The sequence below is a fragment of the Chionomys nivalis genome, chromosome 5 (genome assembly GCF_950005125.1).
Source record: "Chionomys nivalis chromosome 5, mChiNiv1.1, whole genome shotgun sequence".
NCBI classification, from domain to species: Eukaryota; Metazoa; Chordata; class Mammalia; order Rodentia; family Cricetidae; genus Chionomys; species Chionomys nivalis.
Window position 1 is genome coordinate 44,067,103 of NC_080090.1, and position 21,795 is coordinate 44,088,897.

The 21,795-nt window shown below is 46.6% G+C and overlaps 1 protein-coding gene across 1 annotated transcript in view; it reads left to right on the forward strand.

The window, feature by feature from the left end:
* The first annotated feature begins 9,594 nt into the window (after positions 1 to 9,594).
* Rarb (retinoic acid receptor beta) overlaps positions 9,595 to 21,795 on the forward strand; it is a 145,840-nt gene continuing 133,639 nt past the window's right edge. The window contains exon 1 of the mRNA XM_057770019.1: positions 9,595 to 10,252. Within this exon, the coding sequence (XP_057626002.1) occupies positions 10,096 to 10,252 (157 nt within the window). The 5' untranslated portion in view covers positions 9,595 to 10,095. The remainder of the gene's footprint in view (positions 10,253 to 21,795) is intronic.

The following is a 21,795-nucleotide window of genomic DNA, read 5'->3' on the forward strand; positions in this document are numbered from 1 at the left end:
TGGGATCCACACAAAGACTCACACTGTTGAGTGGCCATTATTTTATCTGTGGGATCCATGCAGGGTCTCACACTGTTGAGTGGCCACCATTCCCATCTGTGGGATCCACACAAAGACTCACACTGTTGAGTGGCCAGTGTTCCCTTCTGTGGGATCCACGCAGGGTCTTGCACTGTTGAGTGGCCACTGTTCCCTTCTGTGAGACCCACGCAGGGTCTTGCACTGTTGAGGACAGTGAGCAGCAGTTTCCAGTAAAAACATGTACTCTTTGTCAGCTGTGTGGGGTATTAGCATCTGCAAAGGTGAAGCCGCAAAGAGGCAGCTGAGGCTTTGTGTCTCCCTGCTGGCAGAAGAGAACAGGCTGAGTGTGAAGCATATCCCATGGCGTCTGCCCCCGCTGGGGCTGGTCTGGAGGAACTCTGTGGAGTCCGTTCATCCAGATCCTTCTCTTTATCCCTCTATCTTCAGTTCTCTCCCTCCAGGTACAGAGAAGGCGTCTCTCAAACAAGGCTTATAAGGCCTGCTTCTGGGAGCAAAGTGAACAGGAGGTGAGATGGAGGTCTTGCTTCCTCTGGCCTTTTGAATGCTAAGATACCGCACTAGGACCCAAACTATCAATACTCTTGGTTGAGGCTGTTTCCCTCGGGGGATTTGTTGCTGTAACTGAATTCTGAAAGAGGAAATGGAAACCCAAAGTCAAACTTGATCAAGCGCTGGACTTGAAGGACCTGCCTGAATCTTGATTCTATCCACCTAACTCACTATGTCCTCATGAAGGTTACCAAGAGACATTCACCAGAAGAAAGATCCAATGCTGCACTGGGCAGGGTAAATGCCTGTGACCAAAATGCCATTCATCCAAAATATCCAAAATTTCTGTCCCTGGAAATTTCATTCGGCAGCTCCGGGTATGAACTTCAGAGCTAGCATTCCGGACTGCTTGACATTTTGCCTCCACACTCTGTTTAAACAGAAATGAGCAGCTCATATTACTCCTGCTCTTTCTTGTTCCTGATCCGACTATATTTGTTTGCCATTACATGTCAGAGCTTTTACCTTCTGAGGTAACTTTGCCCAGTCATTATTGGAGTTCCTCTAGCTCCAAAACAAGCACTGGGGACTAAAGAGATGGTTCAGCCATTCAGAACAGTTATTGATCTTGCAAAGGATCAGGGTTCGATTCCTGGCACCTACACAGCAGGTCATAACCACCCATAAGTCCAACTCCAAGAGATATGATACCCTCTTCTGACCTCTACAGGCCCCTGCATGCATGTGGTACACACACGCGCACACACACACACTGGGAAAGGCCCCAAACTTAGTCAGTGCTAGGATGCTGTGTAGAGACACCACGACTACAGCAACTCTTATAAAAGAAAGCATTTGATTGGGCTTGCTTTCATTTTCAGAGATTTAGTGCGTTCTCATCCTGGCGAGGAGCATGGCAGCACATACGTAAGCACAGTGCTGGAATAGTAGTCAAGGGTGCTATATCCAGACCCAAAGGCAGCAGGGAGAGAGGCACTGGGTCTGGCTTGGGCTATTGAAACCTCCACCCTCAGTGAGACATTTCCTCCAACAGGGCTCTCATAACTCTGCATTCAAATATATCAACCTATGGGGGTCGTTCTTATTCAAGCCCCCACAGGGTCCAAGCTAACTTTAGAAGCCTAGCCCTGCCCTCTGGAGAGGTTTCTAAGCTCTAGCCTGGGGTAGGTAAGGAAGGTTGCTTTCTACCCTATAGTGTGGACAAAGAGAGAAAACACTTTTCTTCTGTGCTAACATTCCCCGTATGTGTGCAACCTGACTCCACATATCCTCATTTCTCCAACCGAACTTCCTCAGGAATTTCTACCTGACATCATGGCATACTGAAGGTTCCCACTCCATCACCTTAAGATTTTTTTTTTGTTTGCCCTTTTCTGTGTCAGACACTAGAAAGAATTGAAACTTTATTTCCTGTGTACCCTTGTCTGAAGAGTTTGCACTTTTTTCACCCCTGTTCCCAGCAGAGTTCGAGAGAAATCCTTTGTGCCTTAGGTTCGGAGAAAAATCCCCTCACAAGTGAACCCAGCCACACATGTTTTAGTTAATTCCAAGAACAGTTCTTTGGTTAAAACCAAGAACAGTCATCACAATCAAACAAATGAATGAAAAGATGGATGAGGTGGTCAGATCAATGAGTAAGTGGACTGTGTGGATAACTGATGAATGGATAGAGAAATGAGAGAGGAAAATGATGTTAATCTTCTATCCTATGTAATATCATTGCCACTTAGTTAACTATAACTGGTGTTATATTCCTGAGACTTGATGCACCTTCTGCAGAAAACAGCAAGCTGTGTGATCTGGTTCTTGCCTCTCCCAGAAGTCTAGGGGACTCTAAAATATCTTATTGCCATCCTGACTTAGATCTGTGCTATCAGCAGAAGGGACCATGTAATGCAGCTCTCTCCTGATGAACCTGTCATAAGTTGAAAACACAGTGCATCAAGAACATACTTCATACAGCTCACCTCCCTGTCATCACAGATTAGCAAGGAAACACAAGGAGAGGGTCATTTGTTTCCCTCGGGATCTGTAGTGAATAGGGAGCTGCAGCATGCCACTTCTGCCCTGCGTAGGTAGAGAGTGTGTTGCCAAGCCAAGACAGGGCATCCACCTGTCATCCCAGCACTAGGAAGGTAGAGGCAGAAGGATTATTAGCTCAGGCCAGCTTGGGCTACATAGAAAAGACCAGTCTCAGGAAAGTATCTTAGTGCACATTGGTGGCCACGAGAAGATCAAAATTCAACATTACTAGTATAGTTTCCACTGGATGATTCTGGCTTGCACCACAGTGAAACTTGATGTAGGTGGGTCTTCTTTTCTATGTGTTACTGTCATTGGTTAATAAAGAGACTGCCTTGGCCTTTGATAGGACAGAAAATTAGGTAGGCAGAGTAGACAGAACAGAATGCTGGGAAGAAGGGAAATGAGGTAAATGCAATAGCTCTCCTCTCCAAGTTAAAAGCTTCCCAGTATGCCACCACCTCGTGGTGCTACACACATTAATAAAAATTGGTTAAGCAAGATGTGAGAGTTAGCCAGTAAGAGGCTAGAGCTAATGGGCCAAGCAGTGTTTAAAAGAATACAATTTGTGTGTTGTTATTTTGGGTATAAAGCTAGCCATGCGGGAGCTGGGCAGGAATGCAGCGCCTACTATAGAAGCTGAGCAGGGTTAAGGTGAGACTCCACAAGTTAGACACTCCATTTAGAAAGACTGCCTCAGAACAGAATATACTAAATTAAGCAGGCATCTACAGAAACTCCTGGAAATGCTCCCTGCTCTCACAGGCCTAAACACCTGGTGGAAACATCTACTCTGACAAAATTCTACGCCACTCACTCTGGGTAGGGGCAGGCAGTGTGGTCCTGGCCCTACTTTCTCCTGGCAGAACCCACGCAGGCATTTTCAAAGTTGTACTCTATCTCAGACAATATTCTAAGTTATATGACATCATTGGTTTATGTGCCACCACCCTCTGAGGTGCATTACTTCAGTCTGCATTATATAGGAGAGAGAGTTAAGGTGGCTTGGGGTTAGACAGCAAGCAAGTAGCAAAGCTAAGTTTCACCCAAGCTAAACTAAGCGCCTGCCTCTTTATCCGCTATCCAATGCTGGCAGAACTTGGAACAGTGATGTCTTCCATCTGCACCATTCCGTTAACACGGCAGCCACGAACTGTAACTTTTGAGCACATGACAGGCCTCTGTGTGACCGAGGAACTGAGTGTTTAATTGTTTCACTTGAATTAAACAGCACAGTTTAAGGACCAAGGACTGCTTGGGTCATGCATATTATCTCTGAAGACGCCTGCTGAGCAAGAAGGAGAGGCAGCAGCCAAAGATAGTCTTTATTATGACCTTGATCCTGAAATGTCACACTTCATCCCCAAAAGACCTTGAAAAGAGTCTGGCTGTGCTTCTGGTCATTCACCTATTTAGGTGGCTTGTCTCACTTTAGCTCACTGGAAAACACAGAGATGAGACACACATGCCTCCCCAAAATAAAATCAAGTGGAGTACTATGGAGAGAGTGTAAGCAAGCTATGCACAGGTAAGACCATAGGTGGCTGTGCTTGCACCAACTGCACTATTCTTTGTTCACTAATCCTGCCATCCTGTGGGGTATTAGTGAAAATGTGAGCTAGAAAGCAGGGCTGGTGAACAGGAGAGAACAGGGCCTCTGGCATGTTTTTTTATCATTTGGCTTTTTTGTTTGATGGGTTGACTTTTAAGACAAGGTCTTGTATCATAGCCCAGCAGAGCCTCAACTTCCCAATCTTCCTGCCTCAGCTTTCAGGGTGCGTGGGTTACAGGCAATGCCGGTATGCTCAGCTGTGGGGTAGGTTTTAAAGGTGGAGAAGCAGCGGGCGTTCCTCGCAGAGGGAACAGAGAGAAAAGAAAAAAGACAGTGAGACAAGACAGAAAGCTGATCCCGGGTGAAGCACTGTAAAACACTCTGGAGGAAGGACAAAATAAATGCCACATGATGCATGGGGCGAACACGTTGAAACTGGAAAATGCTGTCAAAGAGGAAGGGAAAGGAGGGTGTGAGCAAAACCGCAGGATGGGGCTGGGGTGCGGATCAGAGGTCGAGTGCTTGCCTAGCACGCATGAGGTGTGGGTTTAAGATATGACTCGGTGGTGCTTTACAGGCACATCAGGCCTTGGGGTTCATCCCAGCCCTGCCAAAGAAACAACAAAGCACAGGCACAGAAGATCCACCTGTGAATTTCTCTACCTTATGCCAATGGAGGCAAGGTGGTGTGGAGTTTAATAAAGTCTTGAAATACTGAGAATCCAGGGCACAGATAAGCCATGGGCCAATCCTAGTCCACCAGGTTCTGTAACTAAGTTTCCATTTAACAGGCCTGCAAACACACTCTACAACTGTAGTGCCTCAGCAGGTGTTCAGAGAGCAGCAGGCCAGACAGAGGCTTCAGCAAGCTGCCAGGCAAAGCCCAGCCCCTGGAAACTAGCAAGGCTGGTAGAGCAAGCCCTGGAAAGGCCTGGGGTTAACACCCTGCTAGCCACACCCCTGCCTCAGCTTCCGTGGAGAGGCACAGATATCCTCAATATTTGCCTTTTCTTCTTCTTCACAACTGGGTTATAGCTTAGTGGTATAGGGTACGAACCAAGCCTATACCACTAAGCTATAACCCAGTTGCAATGTGTTCTCTCCCCTCAACACTACATTGAAACAGTAATAGCCAAAGTCTTCTTCCTCACAACTGGGTTATAGCTTAGTGGTATAGGGTACGAACCAAGCCTATACCACTAAGCTATAACCCAGTTCCAGTGTGTTCTCTCCCCTCAACACTACATTGAAACAGTAATAGCCAAAGAGGGGTTGGAGGGCTAATATGAAAGCAATGTTTGGCTTCGTTTGGGGAAGAGAGTCTCATGTATCCCAAGCTGACCACCGAATCAGTTTGAAGCTGAGGATGGGTTTGAACTCCTGATCTCCTGCCTCTACCTCCGAAGAGCTGAGATTCCAGGGGTGCATGATTACCTATTATGTGGTACTGGGGATCAAATCCAGGGCAAGTATTCCACCAACAGTGCCGTGTACCCAATCCCCTAACAGGAAAAGGAATTAAATAAAAACAAAAATCACAGAAAAGCTAAATGCATTCTCTTTTTCAAACAATGCATTCTGCTCCAGGGTCCGTGGTGGTTTACATGCTGGGGACACATGGCTGCCTTTGCCCCTCGAGGAGCTTAGCCTTCACAGGGGACGGGAGGGAACAGCGGAGAGCAAGCCTGGCTGTGTGCATTCAGACACAGGTCCTTTCTTCAGGAAACTCTCTGGCTCCGACATGTTTGCCGAGGGTGATTCATGGCGTTTCGCTCAGGATTGTCCAGTGGGTAATTGCTGCTTCCAAACCAGAGAAACAGATGTAGACCCTGAACCCTGGCTATAAATTCCTGTTTTATGATTATGGTTTTCAAATGTGCAGTGTCTCATGAACAAACACACAGGGATTCTCAAAGTGAATTTTGCTCTCAAACTTCTGCCTTTTTTTTTTTTGGTTTTTGTGTGTTGTCTGGTTGTTCATTGGAAAAACTTTAATTAAACCATTGATCAAACACACACACACACACACACAAAAAAAAAAAACAAAACTAGAAAAGGTGGCCCACGCTAAAACAGGTGCCCGCAAGGGGATATTTGGGAAGATTTTTCTGACTATTTGTCAGATTCAAAGTGAGTGGCAATCCTTTACACTTCATCGTGGAGAAATTAGCTTGTTTTGACCTTCTACCCCGTTCGTTAATCGTGACCGTCGTGAACATATATTTAAAGAATCATTGTTTACTCTTGGTGCTTTCCTTGGTCCTTTGGAAGGCTTCGGAGGAAGAGTCAGGTTTCCAAACAGTGTAAGAACAAGATTTCCTGACAAAGAAATGGTAAGAAGCGTGGCCAAGTTGTGAGTCAGCTTTGTGAATTAGCACGTACTAATTGCCTCAATCCGCGCTACCAGTGTAATTAATCCATGATGAGAAATGATTAATTGACTAGTGAGTCCCATTGCATTATAAGGAACCCATAATATCCCATCCACAAAGATTTAAATACTGATCAAGTTCATTTCCCTACAATTAAAAGAATCTCAAGATGATTGTAAATTTAAATTATCCTTGTGCAAAGAAAGAAATTCCCCAGTCATAGGCACACACCAGACCCCCATAGACAAGGAGAGACTTTCCTCTCATCCAAGCAGCTGCCATTTTAGGGGAAGGGTTTCAGCTCTACCCTTCTGCAAAAGGATAATCCTAGCTGGGCTTGTTGACTGTCAATACTCCCCCCCCCATGGAGTGCTGGGCTGGGGGTTCAGGACCAGCCTCCCTACCACCTGTTGTGCACAACTCCGCCTTAATTGCGTAGGGCCTGGGGTAAGGCTAAGACATACAGGGCATGTGGACACCATCTCTGAAGCTATGAAAAAGCCCTCACCTCTGCTGAGTACAGGTTTCCCAGGACAGGCATGTTGGGGGAGGAACACCCAGTCAGCTCACCTATGCTCTGTAAGGAAGCCCAGGAAGCTCAAAGTTCCCCAGGGTGAACTTTAGCAGAAATGTGCCTCTGTTTGTCCTTGGAACCTGAGTTGTTGGAGAAGTTTTAAACATTGCTTAGGTCTCTCAAAGGGAAAGAGCTTTAGCAACAGACACACATGAGCACACATGCAGACACGTACACTTGCGGGAGGGGCGGGGAGGGCATTGTACTTTGGCAGAAGACGTTTGGCAATGGTGCCTCCCTTCCTAGATAGGGCTGTCAATGACCAGAACTGGGGACTCATTTCCCAGTGCCTCATCCTCTCTTGGCTGTGACCAGTGGCTCCCTGCACTTTGGGAAGCACAGCCGCCTCCTGTAAGAGGGCCCCTGACTCATGCATCTGCCATGATGCCGAGTTTTCTCACCTCTAACGTATTTTACTGCAATTCAGCTGCTTCCTCTCCCCCTGTCCACACCTTTTCCTCCACCTCCAGCACCCAGGGTGAGTGACTCTGTTTCCAGGGAACTGGTGATCTTAAGGAAGCATTCAGGGCAATGAGTCTCTCGGACCAAGCAGAATCTCACACATAACCCAGTGTTTTGTATCTTTACCATTAGCTCAATGGTGTTGCATTAAATGTTGGTTTTGTAAATTCCTATGTGCCCCCTCCCTTAGGATGTGTGTTTTCTTTGTAGATGAAGAGTTTCTAATAATAAAACCCTGTTGCAAAATAGATGGTTACCTAACGGAGAGAGAAATAGCCTACACTTTCAGTGAGATCTTCCAGCACTCCGAACTTTGCAATGGCAGAAGCTGAGCCTCCTGAGCTACAGGTGTAGTGTACTTCTTGTAGGGACTCTGCCTCCATGAGGGAGTGGGGTGCACGTTCCCAGGCTGTATCTGGACTAGTTAGAGCAGCGTTTCAGCAAAGGTGGGTGCTCCGACAGACTCCCTGAGTGCATCCTTCCTGGCACAGCCCAGAAAGGAGGAATGGAGCCGGGGTTTCCCTGTCCAACTCCTTGCCAGCCTTCTGTGGGAGAATTACTAGGGAGCCAGAGGAGGAAGGAAGAACCCGCTCGATGCCTTGCATCCAGCAGGCGAAGCTGGAAACTGGCTGCAGGTGCCTTCCCTTTGAAAGCCCTGGCTGCCTGGCTGAGTCTATACCAGTTGCCTCTGGGCTGTGAGAACAGCTGAAAAACTGTTCCTTCCTCCGGGCTGAGTCAGAGTAAGCAGGTAAAGAAAGAAAGAAAAAATCCTTTTATCTGAAAATTGTCTAAAAAAAAAAAAAAACAGGCGAGATTGGGCAGGGGTGGTCTGAGCAGAGCCTAGCTTTCATAAATATATCTATATATAAAAAACTCATACTTAACCTGGTTTTCAAAATATGCATTTAATTATGTGTGGGAGCATGTGCTTAAAGGAGAGGCCACCAGCACACTCCCCGCGCATGGACTGTGGGAACAGCAAGCCATTTACATTGGGATGGGCTCAGGGGCAGCATAGGTATGTCCACCTCGGAACCCAGTGGCCGGGTCAGGTTTGGGTGTCCCTGGTAAAAGTCCTACAGCTAGAAGCAGGAGGCTGAGACACAGTTGATATTCCATTTGTGTATTTCCTGAGAAATTAAAGGTAGTGCTTTCGTCCTGAGGATGGTATTACACAGGTCCATTCCACAGAGGAGAAAACCGAGTCCGAGATGACCAGTGGCAGAGCTACTGCGTTTTCTCCAACCAGTAAACCCAAATCTAAAACTCATTCACACACACACATACACACACACACACACACACACTTGGTTTCTCAACACTCACTTTTCTAAGAACTCTTGAGTTTCTGAGAAAGGGATTCGCGGGAGGTGAACAGCAAGGGGGAAGAAAGCAAAATAGAAGAGAAAGGAGAGGGGAGGAAGGCTGTTGGAGTAACTAATCTGTAACTGCTCCAGGTGTTTCAGCCTGCAGAGTATTTTAAAACTGAAGTAGATCCTGGAAGATGTTCCCCCTCCCGCCCCCCCCCCGACCCACCCACCCACCACCCACTGGAGACAGAGCAATCCCTTTAGCAATCGCCTGCAAGACTGGGAAGGGGAGGGGGGTTAAAATATAAACAAACAAACAAAGAGAGAAGAAGAAAGAAAAAGACTACACGGAATGGAAAGTTTCCCGGACCACGAGGCTTCCTTCTGAGAGGGGTGGCGGGGGCCCCTGATCTGCAGATCGAGGCTTGCCGAGTGCTTTTACAGGCTTTGCCAGGCACAGCGGATCAGGGAGGGATTTCAGAGGTGGGCTGGGGTGAGGGTCTCCCCGCCAGGGCCGGGCAGATGAAAAGGAGCAAACCGCAGCCGCGCTCCCGCTCCTCCCTGCGCTCCTGGCATTGTTTGCACGCTGAGCCGTGGGGAGCACCGCGCGGCTGGCCGCGGCCTCGCTGGCTGCCGGCTCTTGCAGGGCTGCTGGGAGTTTTTAAGCGCTGTGAGAATCCTGGGAGTTGGTGATGTCAGACTGGTTGGGTCATTTGAAGGTTAGCAGCCCGGGAAGGGTTCACCGAAAGTTCACTCGCATATATTAGGCAATTCAATCTTTCATTCCGTGTGACAGAAGTGGTAGGAAGTGAGCTGCTCGGAGGCAGGAGGGTCTATTCTTTGCCAAAGGGGGGGACCAGAGTTCCCCTGCGCCGCGGCCGCAGGACTGGGATGCCGAGGACGCGAGCCACCCGGGCAGGGCGCGTCTGGGCACCGGCGGGGTAGGACCCGCGCGCTCCCGGAGGTCTGCGCGGGCGTCGCCTGGAAGGGAGAACTTGGGATCGGTGCGGGAACCCCCGCCCCGGCTGGATCGGCCGAGCGAGCCTGGAAAATGGTAAATGATCATTTGGATCAATTACAGGCTTTTAGCTGGCTTGTCTGTCATAATTCATGATTCGGGGCTGGGAAAAAGACCAACAACCTACGTGCCAAAAAAGGGGCAGAGTTTGATGGAGTTCGTGGACTTTTCTGTGCCGCTCGCCTCCACACCTAGAGGATAAGCACTTTTGCAGAGCGCGGTGCGGAGAGATCATGTTTGACTGTATGGATGTTCTGTCAGTGAGTCCCGGGCAGATCCTGGATTTCTACACCGCGAGCCCGTCCTCCTGCATGCTGCAGGAAAAGGCTCTCAAAGCCTGCCTCAGTGGATTCACCCAGGCCGAATGGCAGCACCGGCACACTGCTCAATGTAGGTTTATTTTTTTTTCTTTCTTCTACCAAGAAAAAAATATGTCTCTCTTGCATGCAATAAAGACACTGGAATAAAGTGCAATGGTGGCAAGACAAAGGGTTTAATGATTTAAGGCTGAAGGGTGTGATCGGCTGGCATGCATACGGATTCCATCTCTGTTGAAATTCCCTCTCGGAGGATTTCTTCCCTAGAAGCGCCTCCTGTGCCCCTGCTCTCCTTTACTGCCCCATTCTCTCTTGAAAATAGTTTTTAAAATATGTTCGGAGAGAAGGGGGAAAATAGAAGGTGACCACAAGACTTTGAAACATTCTTCAAGTAGCGCAACCTGACACACCATGCAATTTGTGTTGAATGGGTGCAGAGGGAGCATTAATTTGGCTGGAATTAGCAACAAGCCCAGTAACACTTGGGTATTCCAGCGGTACATAAGTAATTAAAATATGACATCGTCCCTTCAAGGAACGCAACCTTGCAAAGGCGGTTGCTCCCAGAGTTCATAATGCACAGGGCAGGATGGCGCGGGATGCTGCCCTCCTCATTCCCTTCGCTGAGCAAAGGCAATATGTCTTAGCATTGACCCCACTGCCACCTTTCCGAGTCACTTTGTTGGTCTAAGAAGTTGCTGTTTTGCTAGGGAACTCGTGGCCACCAACACCCCTTGGGCTGGCCTTTCATTCTTTCCGTATCTTACCATTCAGCCAGGAGTCTGGACTTCAGTTACAGGAAAAGAAATCTAAATGAGGTAGCCTCATTTTTAAAAACAATATTGACTATTTGGTTATCTGATGCTGACACAGTGCCTCGGCTCCATCGGTCAACAGTAGCTCAGCTTCAGGCCTGAGAAATGACCGGGAGCCCTGGGAAATCCTACCTAGGGCCCACTACGGTGGGAGCCTGCAGGATGCCTCCCCACCCTGACAGTGATTTAGATAAATGGTTCATCTATCTATCAAAATGTTTTTAGTACTTGATTTGACAATTCATTGGAGCATTAGCCTGAAAATGACATTTTAAATCTTTGTTTTCATAGAGGTCAAAGTTTAACTAGAAGAAATTGAGTTTTCCTAACAACACGGTGGCTTGTCTAAAGAGAGGCAAAAAGGCACGTAGAGTAGGGGGCAGTGGCCACATGTCAGCTGACCTCTGAAACTTCTTCAGAAAGAGAGAAAGAGAGAAAGAGAGAAGAAAGAAAGAAAGAAAGAAAGAAAGAAAGAAAGAAAGAAAGAAAGAAAGAAAGAAAGTTGCTTCTTGAGCCAGAAAATCAACAGGTTCGTAGTTGGAAAATCAATAATCTTTTGATGCCAACAGCCTGGCCGTCCAACTTAACATTTGCAGAACCACTTGCAGGCAGAAAGAATACAGCTCCAGGAAGTGCCTTACTGGCTATACCCTTTCCTCTTGGTTGTCTGTTTTCTTCTGGGAGAAGGCAAAGAAACTTAGTGTTGAAAAATATTTTCCAATCCATTAGCAGGTCCTCGGAGCCCTCCTATCAATAGAAATTAAAATAACGTGGACGTTCTGGTTGGGGGAGCTGGGCATTGGGAAACTTTGACCTGTTAGAGAGGATTGTCCTAAAAACTATTTTTTAACAGAAGGGAGGAACTGCCCTGGAAAGAGATTCCGTGGAGCAGAATTACTTGAGGAAATTCTCCCGGATTGCAATTAGCCTTCCTAACCTGCCTATTGGGTTGCCAGAGTGGAGGGCAAAGCTTTGTTTGTTCTTGAACAAGTTAAACAAGGGATTTACTTTATCTGGGGAGAGCTGGTGCTGAAGGTGTCAGTCGCCCAGAGCAGGCTGATAAGCAAAAAGTGTTGATAACAGCGAGGCTTAGCTAATCAAAGAAACCTGCATTAGACAAAGTAAATAAAGGCGTTTGACAAAAGGGTTTCAGGAATTCCAGTGTCTTATTTTGGTAAGCAGGGCAATCAGGGCTCATTGTGGTAGGCTTTCGGCTAGGGTTTCAACCCCCTGCTCCTCCAACTTGGAGCCGAACTAGTCAAGAGTCAGTATTGCCCGTGCCCTGCAGACTGGCTCTGTTCGCAAGCCACCGAGTACCAGTCCTTTCCGTTGGTCCAGAAATTACTTCTTTTGGGAATAAATAAAAATAAAACATCCTTAAAAAAAAAAAAAAGTTCTAGTAAGTATCATGTCCTGCAGCGTTGGGGCTTTTGAAATGAAAGCCCTATGAGAGCCACGTTTTCATAAATTAATCCCACGGACTTAGCTTTCCATTTTACCTAATGGCTGTTTGGAAAAGGTACAGATCAACTTTGCTCCGAACAAGGAGGAAACAGTGGGGCCGAGAGGGAACCCTGGAACAAAAATCCCCACAGAGCTACCCCCAGCCTTGTAAGCCTACTTGGGTTTTTAAGTGTCTGTGTTCAAAACCCATCAGAATCCCCCAGAGCCTCACTTTGGAAAGTGCTAGAATACTCCCTTTATTTTGCTTTTAATTTTAAAGACAGAAAACTGATATGCCAGCCAGCTGTTAGTTTGCAGCAGGGCCTGTGGACTGTTTGGTATAAACACTGAAAAGCAGGATTAGGGGCTACTAAGGGAATGTGGTGTAAATAACAGAAAGAAGGCAAACCTGGAAGGCATCCATCCGGGTCACTAAGTGTCTATTCAGATACCTCCTGGATTCTCTTGGTTTTAGGTAACTCCAGATGTTTTCTGCGTTAATTGCTCTGCTGGCACAGGATAAATCTTAATATTTTTCAGACTAAATATAGTTGTTTTGGGCGAAATCACAAGGGTGACAACACCTTGGCCCATTTCCCCTGCTCTCCCTTTTCAACACATCAGAGGAGGGGAGGGAAAAGTGTTCTTTTGGAATAGAGTTTTGCCCATTCAGAAGAAATTATTCTTAAAACGAATAGTAGCCATGTGTGATTAAGGAGAAAGAAAAGCCCCTCTCGTAGAGCCCTGAGACCCGGATTTGAAGCCTTAAGCAGGATCTATAGTGAGCTATAACTCGAGGTCAAAGTGGCAAAATCAAAGTTACCTTCTGAAAGACAGACTCCATGGAGAGTGACAGCCGCCATATGAACCGAGTGGCGTTTTTGAATGAATATCGCAGTGAAAAGGCCCGATTGTTTTTCTAAGCTAGGACATAATTTTCTGCTGCTCAGCCACATGACTCGGTAAGTAACACCACCCAAAAGAGAAGAAAGAGAGAGAACTGGGCTTAAATCTCAGAGAGGGTGCACCACAGGGTCATTCTGAAAACAAAAGATGTGCACAAAGTTTTCTTTCCCGGTCTGGAAAAAAAAAAAAAAAAAAAAAAAAAAAGGAGGGATAATAGAATTTTGTCAATTTTCAGATAAACGGGTAGGTTTGCAAATTAGGGGCGGGAAAACAAAGGAACAGTAATTAAATTTTTATTACCAGAAAAGTGAATTCCCAAAAACAAGTCCTGGGGGGGAGGCACCCCTGGATCTGCTTAATCACGCTGTTCTTTTGGACCGATTGCAGTTCTGGCTTGAATTTGTCGTCCAGTAAGACTAGAAAACTCTACCCCTGGGTCTGACCTCTTTACCCTCCTACCTAAGTGAGCACTGTGTTAGTTCCTGGTGGGTCAGCTGACCTGAGTGAGGTTTGCCTTCTCCTTTTGGATCACCCAGAACCAGCAAATAGCATCCTGGTTTTGTGTTTCCATTTTGGTTTTCTTTTCTAATAAATCACAAGAATATAACAATACTCTTTGGATTTTTAACCGTCCAGACGTTAAAACAGGGAAATGGCTGAAACAGAAAGAAAGTCTTAGTTTTCTCTTTTACACATTCAGCAAGGTCATTAACTTCTCCAAAAAGAAACCCTTGATTAATGATGGAGGTTATCAATTCTGCTCATAGGGGATTTATCATTCTTTAATTTTAAAAAGTTTTTCAAAGAAAAAAAGGCTGGGGAGCTTTTAGCTGGGAAGTTGGTGAAAGGGAGAAAGACAGAAATAGAAAACTCGAACACTATAAGCATGAAACTCTTCTTCAAGTGGTCCAGGTCTAACAATATAAGCAGTGGTCATTTAGAACAGTGGGTCTCAATCTGTGGGTCTCGTCCCCTGTGTGAGTCAAAGGCCTCTTTCACAGGGGTTGCCTAAGACCGTCTAAAACCAGGGATGTTTACATCATGAGTCACAACAGTAGCAGAATTACAGTTATAAAGTAGTAACGAAAATAATTTTATGGTTGGGGGTCACCATAACATGAGGAACTGTATTAAAGGGTCACAGTGTTAGGGAGGTTGAGAACCACTGCTCTAGAAGCTCTTGAAAGAGAAGCTTCTGCAGAGTTTGAGCTACATGTAAGTGCCAATAAATTCATCCTTAAATGGCATTTTTATACTTTAAATGTTCTAATATAAATTCAGTTAACTATCAATTAAATAGATTATTTCAGATATGGGAGTTTTTGATGAAGGTTAATCAGAAAAACGTTGGCCGGAAATCTTTCCCAAGATATTGATGTCGAATCTTGCCTTCCAAATTACAGGGCACTTACAGCAATTATCTATTCCAGAGTTTCTAGAAAACCTCCATTTCAAATGTTCTGCCGCAGTTCCCACGTCAGTCACTGAAATATGCCGGATAGTTCACCGTTCTGACATCTTCTAAGGTGCCCCTTGGCCCTACGGGTGCCACAGGAAAGCCTTGCGATTCCACGGTCAATATAACTGGAGAGCACACAACTTAATTTTCCCATTCTAACCGGGGATCGCATTGTGTTTCTGGGTCATTCTTCTGAGTACAGATTCCTTTCGTAGCCAATTGTAGATCTGTAAATAGAAGGTTAACTCTGCCAGAAGGATAGGCTCTGCTTCCTGGGGGGAGCTGGGGGAGGGTGGGGGAGGGGCGTGGAATTCCGCTGAATGGTTACAAACCGTGGTTACAAGGATTTGCTTTACTGGCTTTTTACAAAGTTGAGGTTTGGGGTGTTGGAAGAGGGTGGATGGTCACCTCAGGTTTCAGATTGATCAGGATCCTGTCAGAGTGTGGCTTGGTCTAAGTACCTAAGTTAAATAGGAAGTGCCATAAGCTACCCACCCCCTCCCCAGTCGGAGATCTTGTGACACCATCTCATCAGTCAGTCTGCTGCCCCGAATCCTCTTTTCACGCCTGGCTTCCTGCTTCATCATTAAGACAGGCTGGGTATGGTGGCCCACGCCTTTAATCCTAACACTTGGGAGATACAAGCAGGCAGATCTCTGAGTTCGAGGCCAGCCTGGTCTATATAGTGAGTTGCAGTCTAGCAAGAGTCATATGGTGAGACCCTATCTCAATTAAAAAGTAAAGGAAGAAAATGGTGTGAGATCTGAATCCCATCCTACCCAAGCCTCTTTAAACGAAAAGGCTGCACGCTTTAATAGGAGGAGCTGGAGCTTTGTGCTGGTCTTGGAGCTCCGACAGGCATGGGGCTGTGGATTCGCTTTACTCTCTGCCCTTGTTAGGTGCAGAACATGCTGGGTCAGACTTGGGCTTGTGCAGAAAAAGGCCAAGACAACAGGAGGTGACGTCAGTCCAGCTATCCGCCGCCTGTTGAGCCCTTTCTTCCAGAGCCCAAGCCTTTAGGGCCACCAAAGGAGAGAACCCACCCAAAGAGGGGAGAAAACTCTCAGATTTTTTGGGTCACGGTAGGTGGTCATGCCGTCCCACAAGAGAACCAAGAAGAACTTGATGGTAGCAGGGAACCATAATAAGAGTCTTCCGAGCCGGGCGTTGGTGGTGCACGCCTTTAATCCCAGCACTCGGGAGGCAGAGGCAGGCGGATCTCTGTGAGTTCGAGACCAGCCTGGTCTACAAGAGCTAGTTCCAGGACAGGCTCCAAAACCACAGAGAAACCCTGTCTCGAAAAACCAAAAAAAAAAAAAAAAAAAAAAAAAAGAGTCTTCCGAGAGACTTTATTTTCAGTCCTGTAGTGGGTGCCCCTTCCCCAGCTGGCAGAAATGGGATTCCTATCCCAGCAATCAGTAGATACCGACCGCCCACAAACCCTGCCAGCTCCACAACCAAAATGGGGAGAAATTCACACTGTTAGGGCCAATCCCTGGAACTCCCGTTTAGTTTTTTCAGTTTGAAGTTTACTGCCTGACCAGAAGTCACTGTCATTTCTCTGCTTTCCGCATTCCTTTACCGGTAAACTCAGGTTATTCGCGTGGCAGGTATCTGTCTTGAGACGTAGAGAAAGTTCAAACGAAAGGCTCCATCGTATTTTCTAGACGCACACTTGTCTTTGAAAGTTGCACCTTAGTAAAATTAATATGAAGGTTTTCCCTAACTTGATCCGCACTCTAGGGAGGGGGGAACCTGCCTGGGAGGTGGAAAAGCCAGAGAATCAATAGAGTTCAGGACCAAAGCAGATGTGGGGATTGGCCTACGCTACCTACTCGCCTCGCTAACAACACACACACAGTATTTGTTGCTCTGTATTAACTGCTGTTTTCCCACAAATGACGATGTTACCAACTTCAAAATACAGCAGGTAACACTGACCAAGTATATCAGTTTACTGGAGAAAGAGAGATTTGGATCTCATTTTCTTCCAGTTTCCAGAACAAATGAAGAAGCAATATAATAACTCCCTCTTCTCAGAAAATATTAAAGGTTGCCACAGCTACGGCCTTTGTTATGTCATCAAAGTCCATAATTATGAAGAGGCTGGTGGTGGCAAGGCCCTCTCAGCTTCAAACGGATTTTTAGGCTCTGGCCTACTGGAAAGCTTGTGGGTATAATTAGCGCAAATGGAAGTGGAGGCTGTGAAATCTAGTTCTCGATGTTTTCATTTAGCTCAGTACCACCATGTGTCGTTGAAGCGAATTCATGAAGGCACACATAATTATTTCATTATGGTCCTCAGATTGCTCTCATTGCCTTTAACGGCGAGAAGCTGCAGAAAAGGGCATACATTTTAATTAGTCCGTCTTATATTTACACCAGATAAATAACAAATAATTGATGAAAAATAAGTCTTTGGAATGGATGGCTTCACGCAGTATGCTGGCTACAGTTTAGTGGTGAGACATTGCCCCGTTGCTTTGCATTTTAATTATCTAGACGGCGTAGTGGTGGTGCGTGAGGCTGAAGGCCCGCCCTTGCCATTTCCACAGCGAAATAATTGCCACGAATGCCTGCGAATTGAAAGCTGCAGAAGGTGGCTAGCCACACATCTCCTAGGAAGCAAATTGCCAGTTCCATTAATTTTGCTGTTGGTTAGCACGCCTTTGATCGTGTCCATCTCTGTGCCTCACCTTTTCTGAGTGCAAGTGTCCCTGGTCTCCTGTGCGCATGCACGTCGCGGCCGCCTTTTGAGTCTAGCTACCTGTCCTGAAGACTTAAATGTAGGTACTTTGCCAAGTGTGCGCTGGAAATTCAAAAAGCCTTCTCCGTGTTCCGAGCTTGTTCCTCCGTTGATTTTTATATGAAAACCCATTCCACATGATTCATCTGTTTGGGTGTACAGAACACTAATTGTTATTATTGATCTTTAAATTCCATGACCATTACAAGTACCCCAGATGACTGGCAGATAAAGGGTAATAATGCGTGGAGTTCTGGAGCGGTTTCATGTTTGTCTGGAGTAGTTTATGTGGTCAATATTAACTGCCCCATTGAAACTAACGGCTGTATCAAATAACAGTCAATCAAATGAATGTGCTTAGAGATTATTTATTGAGAGCTTTAATTGTCCACTGGGGCCCTGCTTATCAGAGGAAACAATAGGGACTGGAGGTGGGAAGAAGTTTGGGTTGGCAAGTTGGAGGATACAGAGGAGCGGGATCTCTCCACTGCTCCACGGCTGTGCTGAGCATCTGAGGGAGTGAGCCTGTCACCTGTGCCTGGAAGGCCCTCTGCAGTGAGAGGAGAAGGATTTCCCTCCCCTCCTCAGAGGCTGTGAGAACTGTACCTCCCTGTGCTTCGGGCTTATTCCTGTCACCTTTCCTCACATCCCCCTACCCCTGCCTGATGGTCCCAGATAACAGGAATGGCTTGGCTTGACACAGGGTCGATTTCTACAGCTAGGAAATGGGGGCAATAATGTCTACCATGCAGGATTTGTGGAAGGACTGGAGAGCATGTAAATTAAGATTCTGTTCTTGGGAACACACAGTTGTCGCTGCCCAGGTTTTCCTCTCTGCCTTTGGTCTGTCGCCTGTGCACACTGGCTCATAATGGCTACCATATCTGTGGTCCTTTCTGCTTTATCACTTCCCTGATGTTTCTTGCTCCTCACCTTAATGAGGGTCCTTCCTGCTTGTCACAGTTTGAACAGCTCTCTGGTCCTGATTCTGGGGCAGCCGTTTACCAAACCTCCAGATGTGTCCACGTCACTGATAGTGACAAGTAAGCCTTATCGCTCGCAAAGCTATTGCGGTCCTCTTAGCCTAGAGATGCCACTGTGGCCCCTGCATCTTCATCACTTGCTGCTGTGTTAGATGCTGCCGAGTTCTGTCCAGCAAAGGCTCTTGAGTGTCTGTCATGGGGCAGGTGCCTTGATAAGATCTTTGAGGAAATCAAGAATCTTCAGCCACTGTGTTCACTCCCTGAGAGAAACTAGGGTGTGTCGTATGACACACACCTCATCACACAAGTATGTCCCTGGGACTTTGAACCTAAGATTGATGGTGGAATCAACAGGGAATCCCTGAGACCCACAGCTGGGGAATAACTGGGTGATCAGATGGCATGTCCATTTTTAACACAGTAGAGACTCGTGGTTAGACTTAAATGAGACACAAAAAGAAGCCTGTAGGCCTCCCTTGAATGATGAATTAAATGCATGTCTTCCCGGCTCACTTCTGGAGAGTTTCTTTGTGGGGGTTTCTGCAGTACCTAGGGAGTAATTGTGTTCCTTGGGGGTGGTGCTAGATTCACTTAGACTCTTGGAAAAGCCTCATTCTTTATGATTGCTCCCAGGGCTTATGGCCGTGTAACTCACCTCCCCAAAACTTACTGTCCTAACCCTTTGTGGTCTGACCATCCTGTGGATGAGCTTGGCTGGTCAGACCCCCCACTAAACTGAGTGTGACATCAGCTGGGGCAGTGGCCTCCAGTGTCAGGAGAGCTCCCTCCAAGGGCTGTGTGCTTGCTGACTACAGATGGAGAACTCAGCTGCGGCCATTGCCTGGAGGACCAGAAGACAGATATGAAGGGGCGGGCTCTCATAACCCAAGAGCCAGCCTTCCAAGGAGGGCAAGCTGAAGCGGCTCTTAAAGACTCGGGCCTACACTGTGTTCTGGCAGCTCCTTGGTGACAGGGCTTGCCCAGAGTCAGAGTGTCCAGTGAACTTTATTCTGCATAACATCATGGCATGTGCTACATAGTAGGAAGACAGTGATGTCTTCCGAGCAAGGCCACAATGAGGAATGATGCATGACTTTTAGTGAGTTTGCCTTTTGGCTCCTTTTATATTTAACAGAATTCTACATTACCGACTACATAGTCAGCTAATCCTCTACAAACTATAAGAAGGATATTGTATTGTTATCCACAGTTTATAGATGAGGAAGTTAAGGTTCAGGGTAAGCAAGTGACATGCCTGAGGTCACACTGTCAAATGTGAGCCCAGGTGACAACCCCACCAAGCTGATATTTTCTTCCATCCGGTTTTCGCTTGGCAGGTCTTTGAGCTCCGCCGTTAGATTGTCATCTCTATCTACGGAGTGGACACTTCCCCCAAAATGTTTATGTCCTAATAATGCCAAGAAAGGCACCCCCAGGAGTGTTAGGGGAAGGGTGGGAAGACTAGAAAGCCACAGAGTTGTGGCTCACATGACTTCCTCTGATGGCATTATTTTCTCTGACCTAAGCAATGGTCTTCTAGATGGTGAAGGAAACTACCGGAACTGTGAGGAATCTTTACACTCTAGCCTCTTTGTTCTTGCATCCTGTTTGTTGTGGGTCGTGCTGCTGGCCACCACCAATGCTCCTGGGGCTGTAGCACATGCTGGGATTCTTGCGAGACAAGCACTGGGGAATGCAGCTTTTCATGATATGTGCAAGGTGGTGTCTTAAACAGCACCTTCCAGTACCAGCTTTAAAGAAGGTCAGGAAAGGGGAGAAGGGAAGAGAGGAGAGGAGGGAACAGGAAGGGAGGGGATAGGAGGGAAGAGGAAGGAGAAAAGAGAAAGGAGTGGAGCAGATGAAAGAGGAGAGAAGAAGGGGGACGATCTTCTTGAGGTGACAAAACTGAATGACACTTATGACATCTGCTACTGCTTGAAGTATCTGTGTGTACAGAGGACCCCATCCTTAATTAACCATCATTTTTTTTCAAACTTAGAATAATCATAATGATTATTATTGGCTGTGCAGATACTATTCTCATTCAGTGACTTCAGTTCAAGCGCACTAGGTTGGAAGTCACGCAGTGGCCCTAGATGTAGATGTTTTGTGCCATGGGGGATGACCTCATGGCCCACCTGACCCAGCTGCCTCAGGAACACACTCCCTCACCACCTGTGTTCCAGGGGTTCGAGCTCCACATTGCGTCCCTTTTTCATCTGTGAACTTGACCTGTGATGCTCACCTTACAAACTTAAGGTCAAAGTCTTAATCACAGACGTAAGGAAAAGGGTATACGGCATGCATCCTGGTTGGATGTGTGGCGGCCCAGCCCTCCCACATGAACCATTAGTGAAGAAAATGCCCCACAGGCCAATATGATAGGGGCAATTCCTTAATTGAGGTTTCTTCCCCGGGAGAGATGCTCGTTTGTATTAAGTTGACAAAAGACTAACAAGCACATTGTACAGTATTCATTAAGTAAGCCATGCTCCCCAATGTTTTATTGTGGAAAAGTAAACTTCAGGGTGGAAAAGTTGAAAGTATTTTCAGTGAACAACCAGACGTTACTGCTATCTCTGCCATCAGACATGTTTATGGTGTTGGTTGGCTTCCTTTTGTATGTACAAGTACATGCCCGTGAACATGTGTGCATGCACCAGGAGATCTCTGAGATCACGCAATGTATGTTATATCTCCATTGTTATCAAGGCTGGTATAGTTCTTGGTTCACTATGAGCAATGAGTTAACTGTGTGCTGTGAAGCCATGGAGATGCTGAGGTCCACATTCTTTTGTGTATTCCATACCAATGCCCTTCAGTGGAACCTTCCGTATGATAGAAGCAACACGTTATCACACGCATTGTTGTCTTGAGTTACCTGTGGATCCTGAGCTTGTTCCATTATAGCTAACACATCCGAGGAAGGAAACTTTGAATTGTATCAGAAGTAGTTTAACTTCCAGTAACTATGTGGCCCATTGACCCAGCAGAGCTCTGCCTGATTCAGCACTGATTGCGCTTCTGTTTGCCTCCCCTTTTCCTTGAGCCGTCTCTTCTCTTCTCTTCTCTTCTCTTCTCTTCTCTTCTCTTCTCTTCTCTTCTCTTCTCTTCTCTTCTCTCTTCTCGTGCTATTAGCAAGCTCTAATTATCTCCTTAAGTAGATGGCAAACAGACCACAGGAGAATGTAAACAGAGTTGCAGGGCTGGGAGCTCAGGCAAATGTTGAATTGCTTTTCCCTCTGAGAGTAACTATTCTCCGGG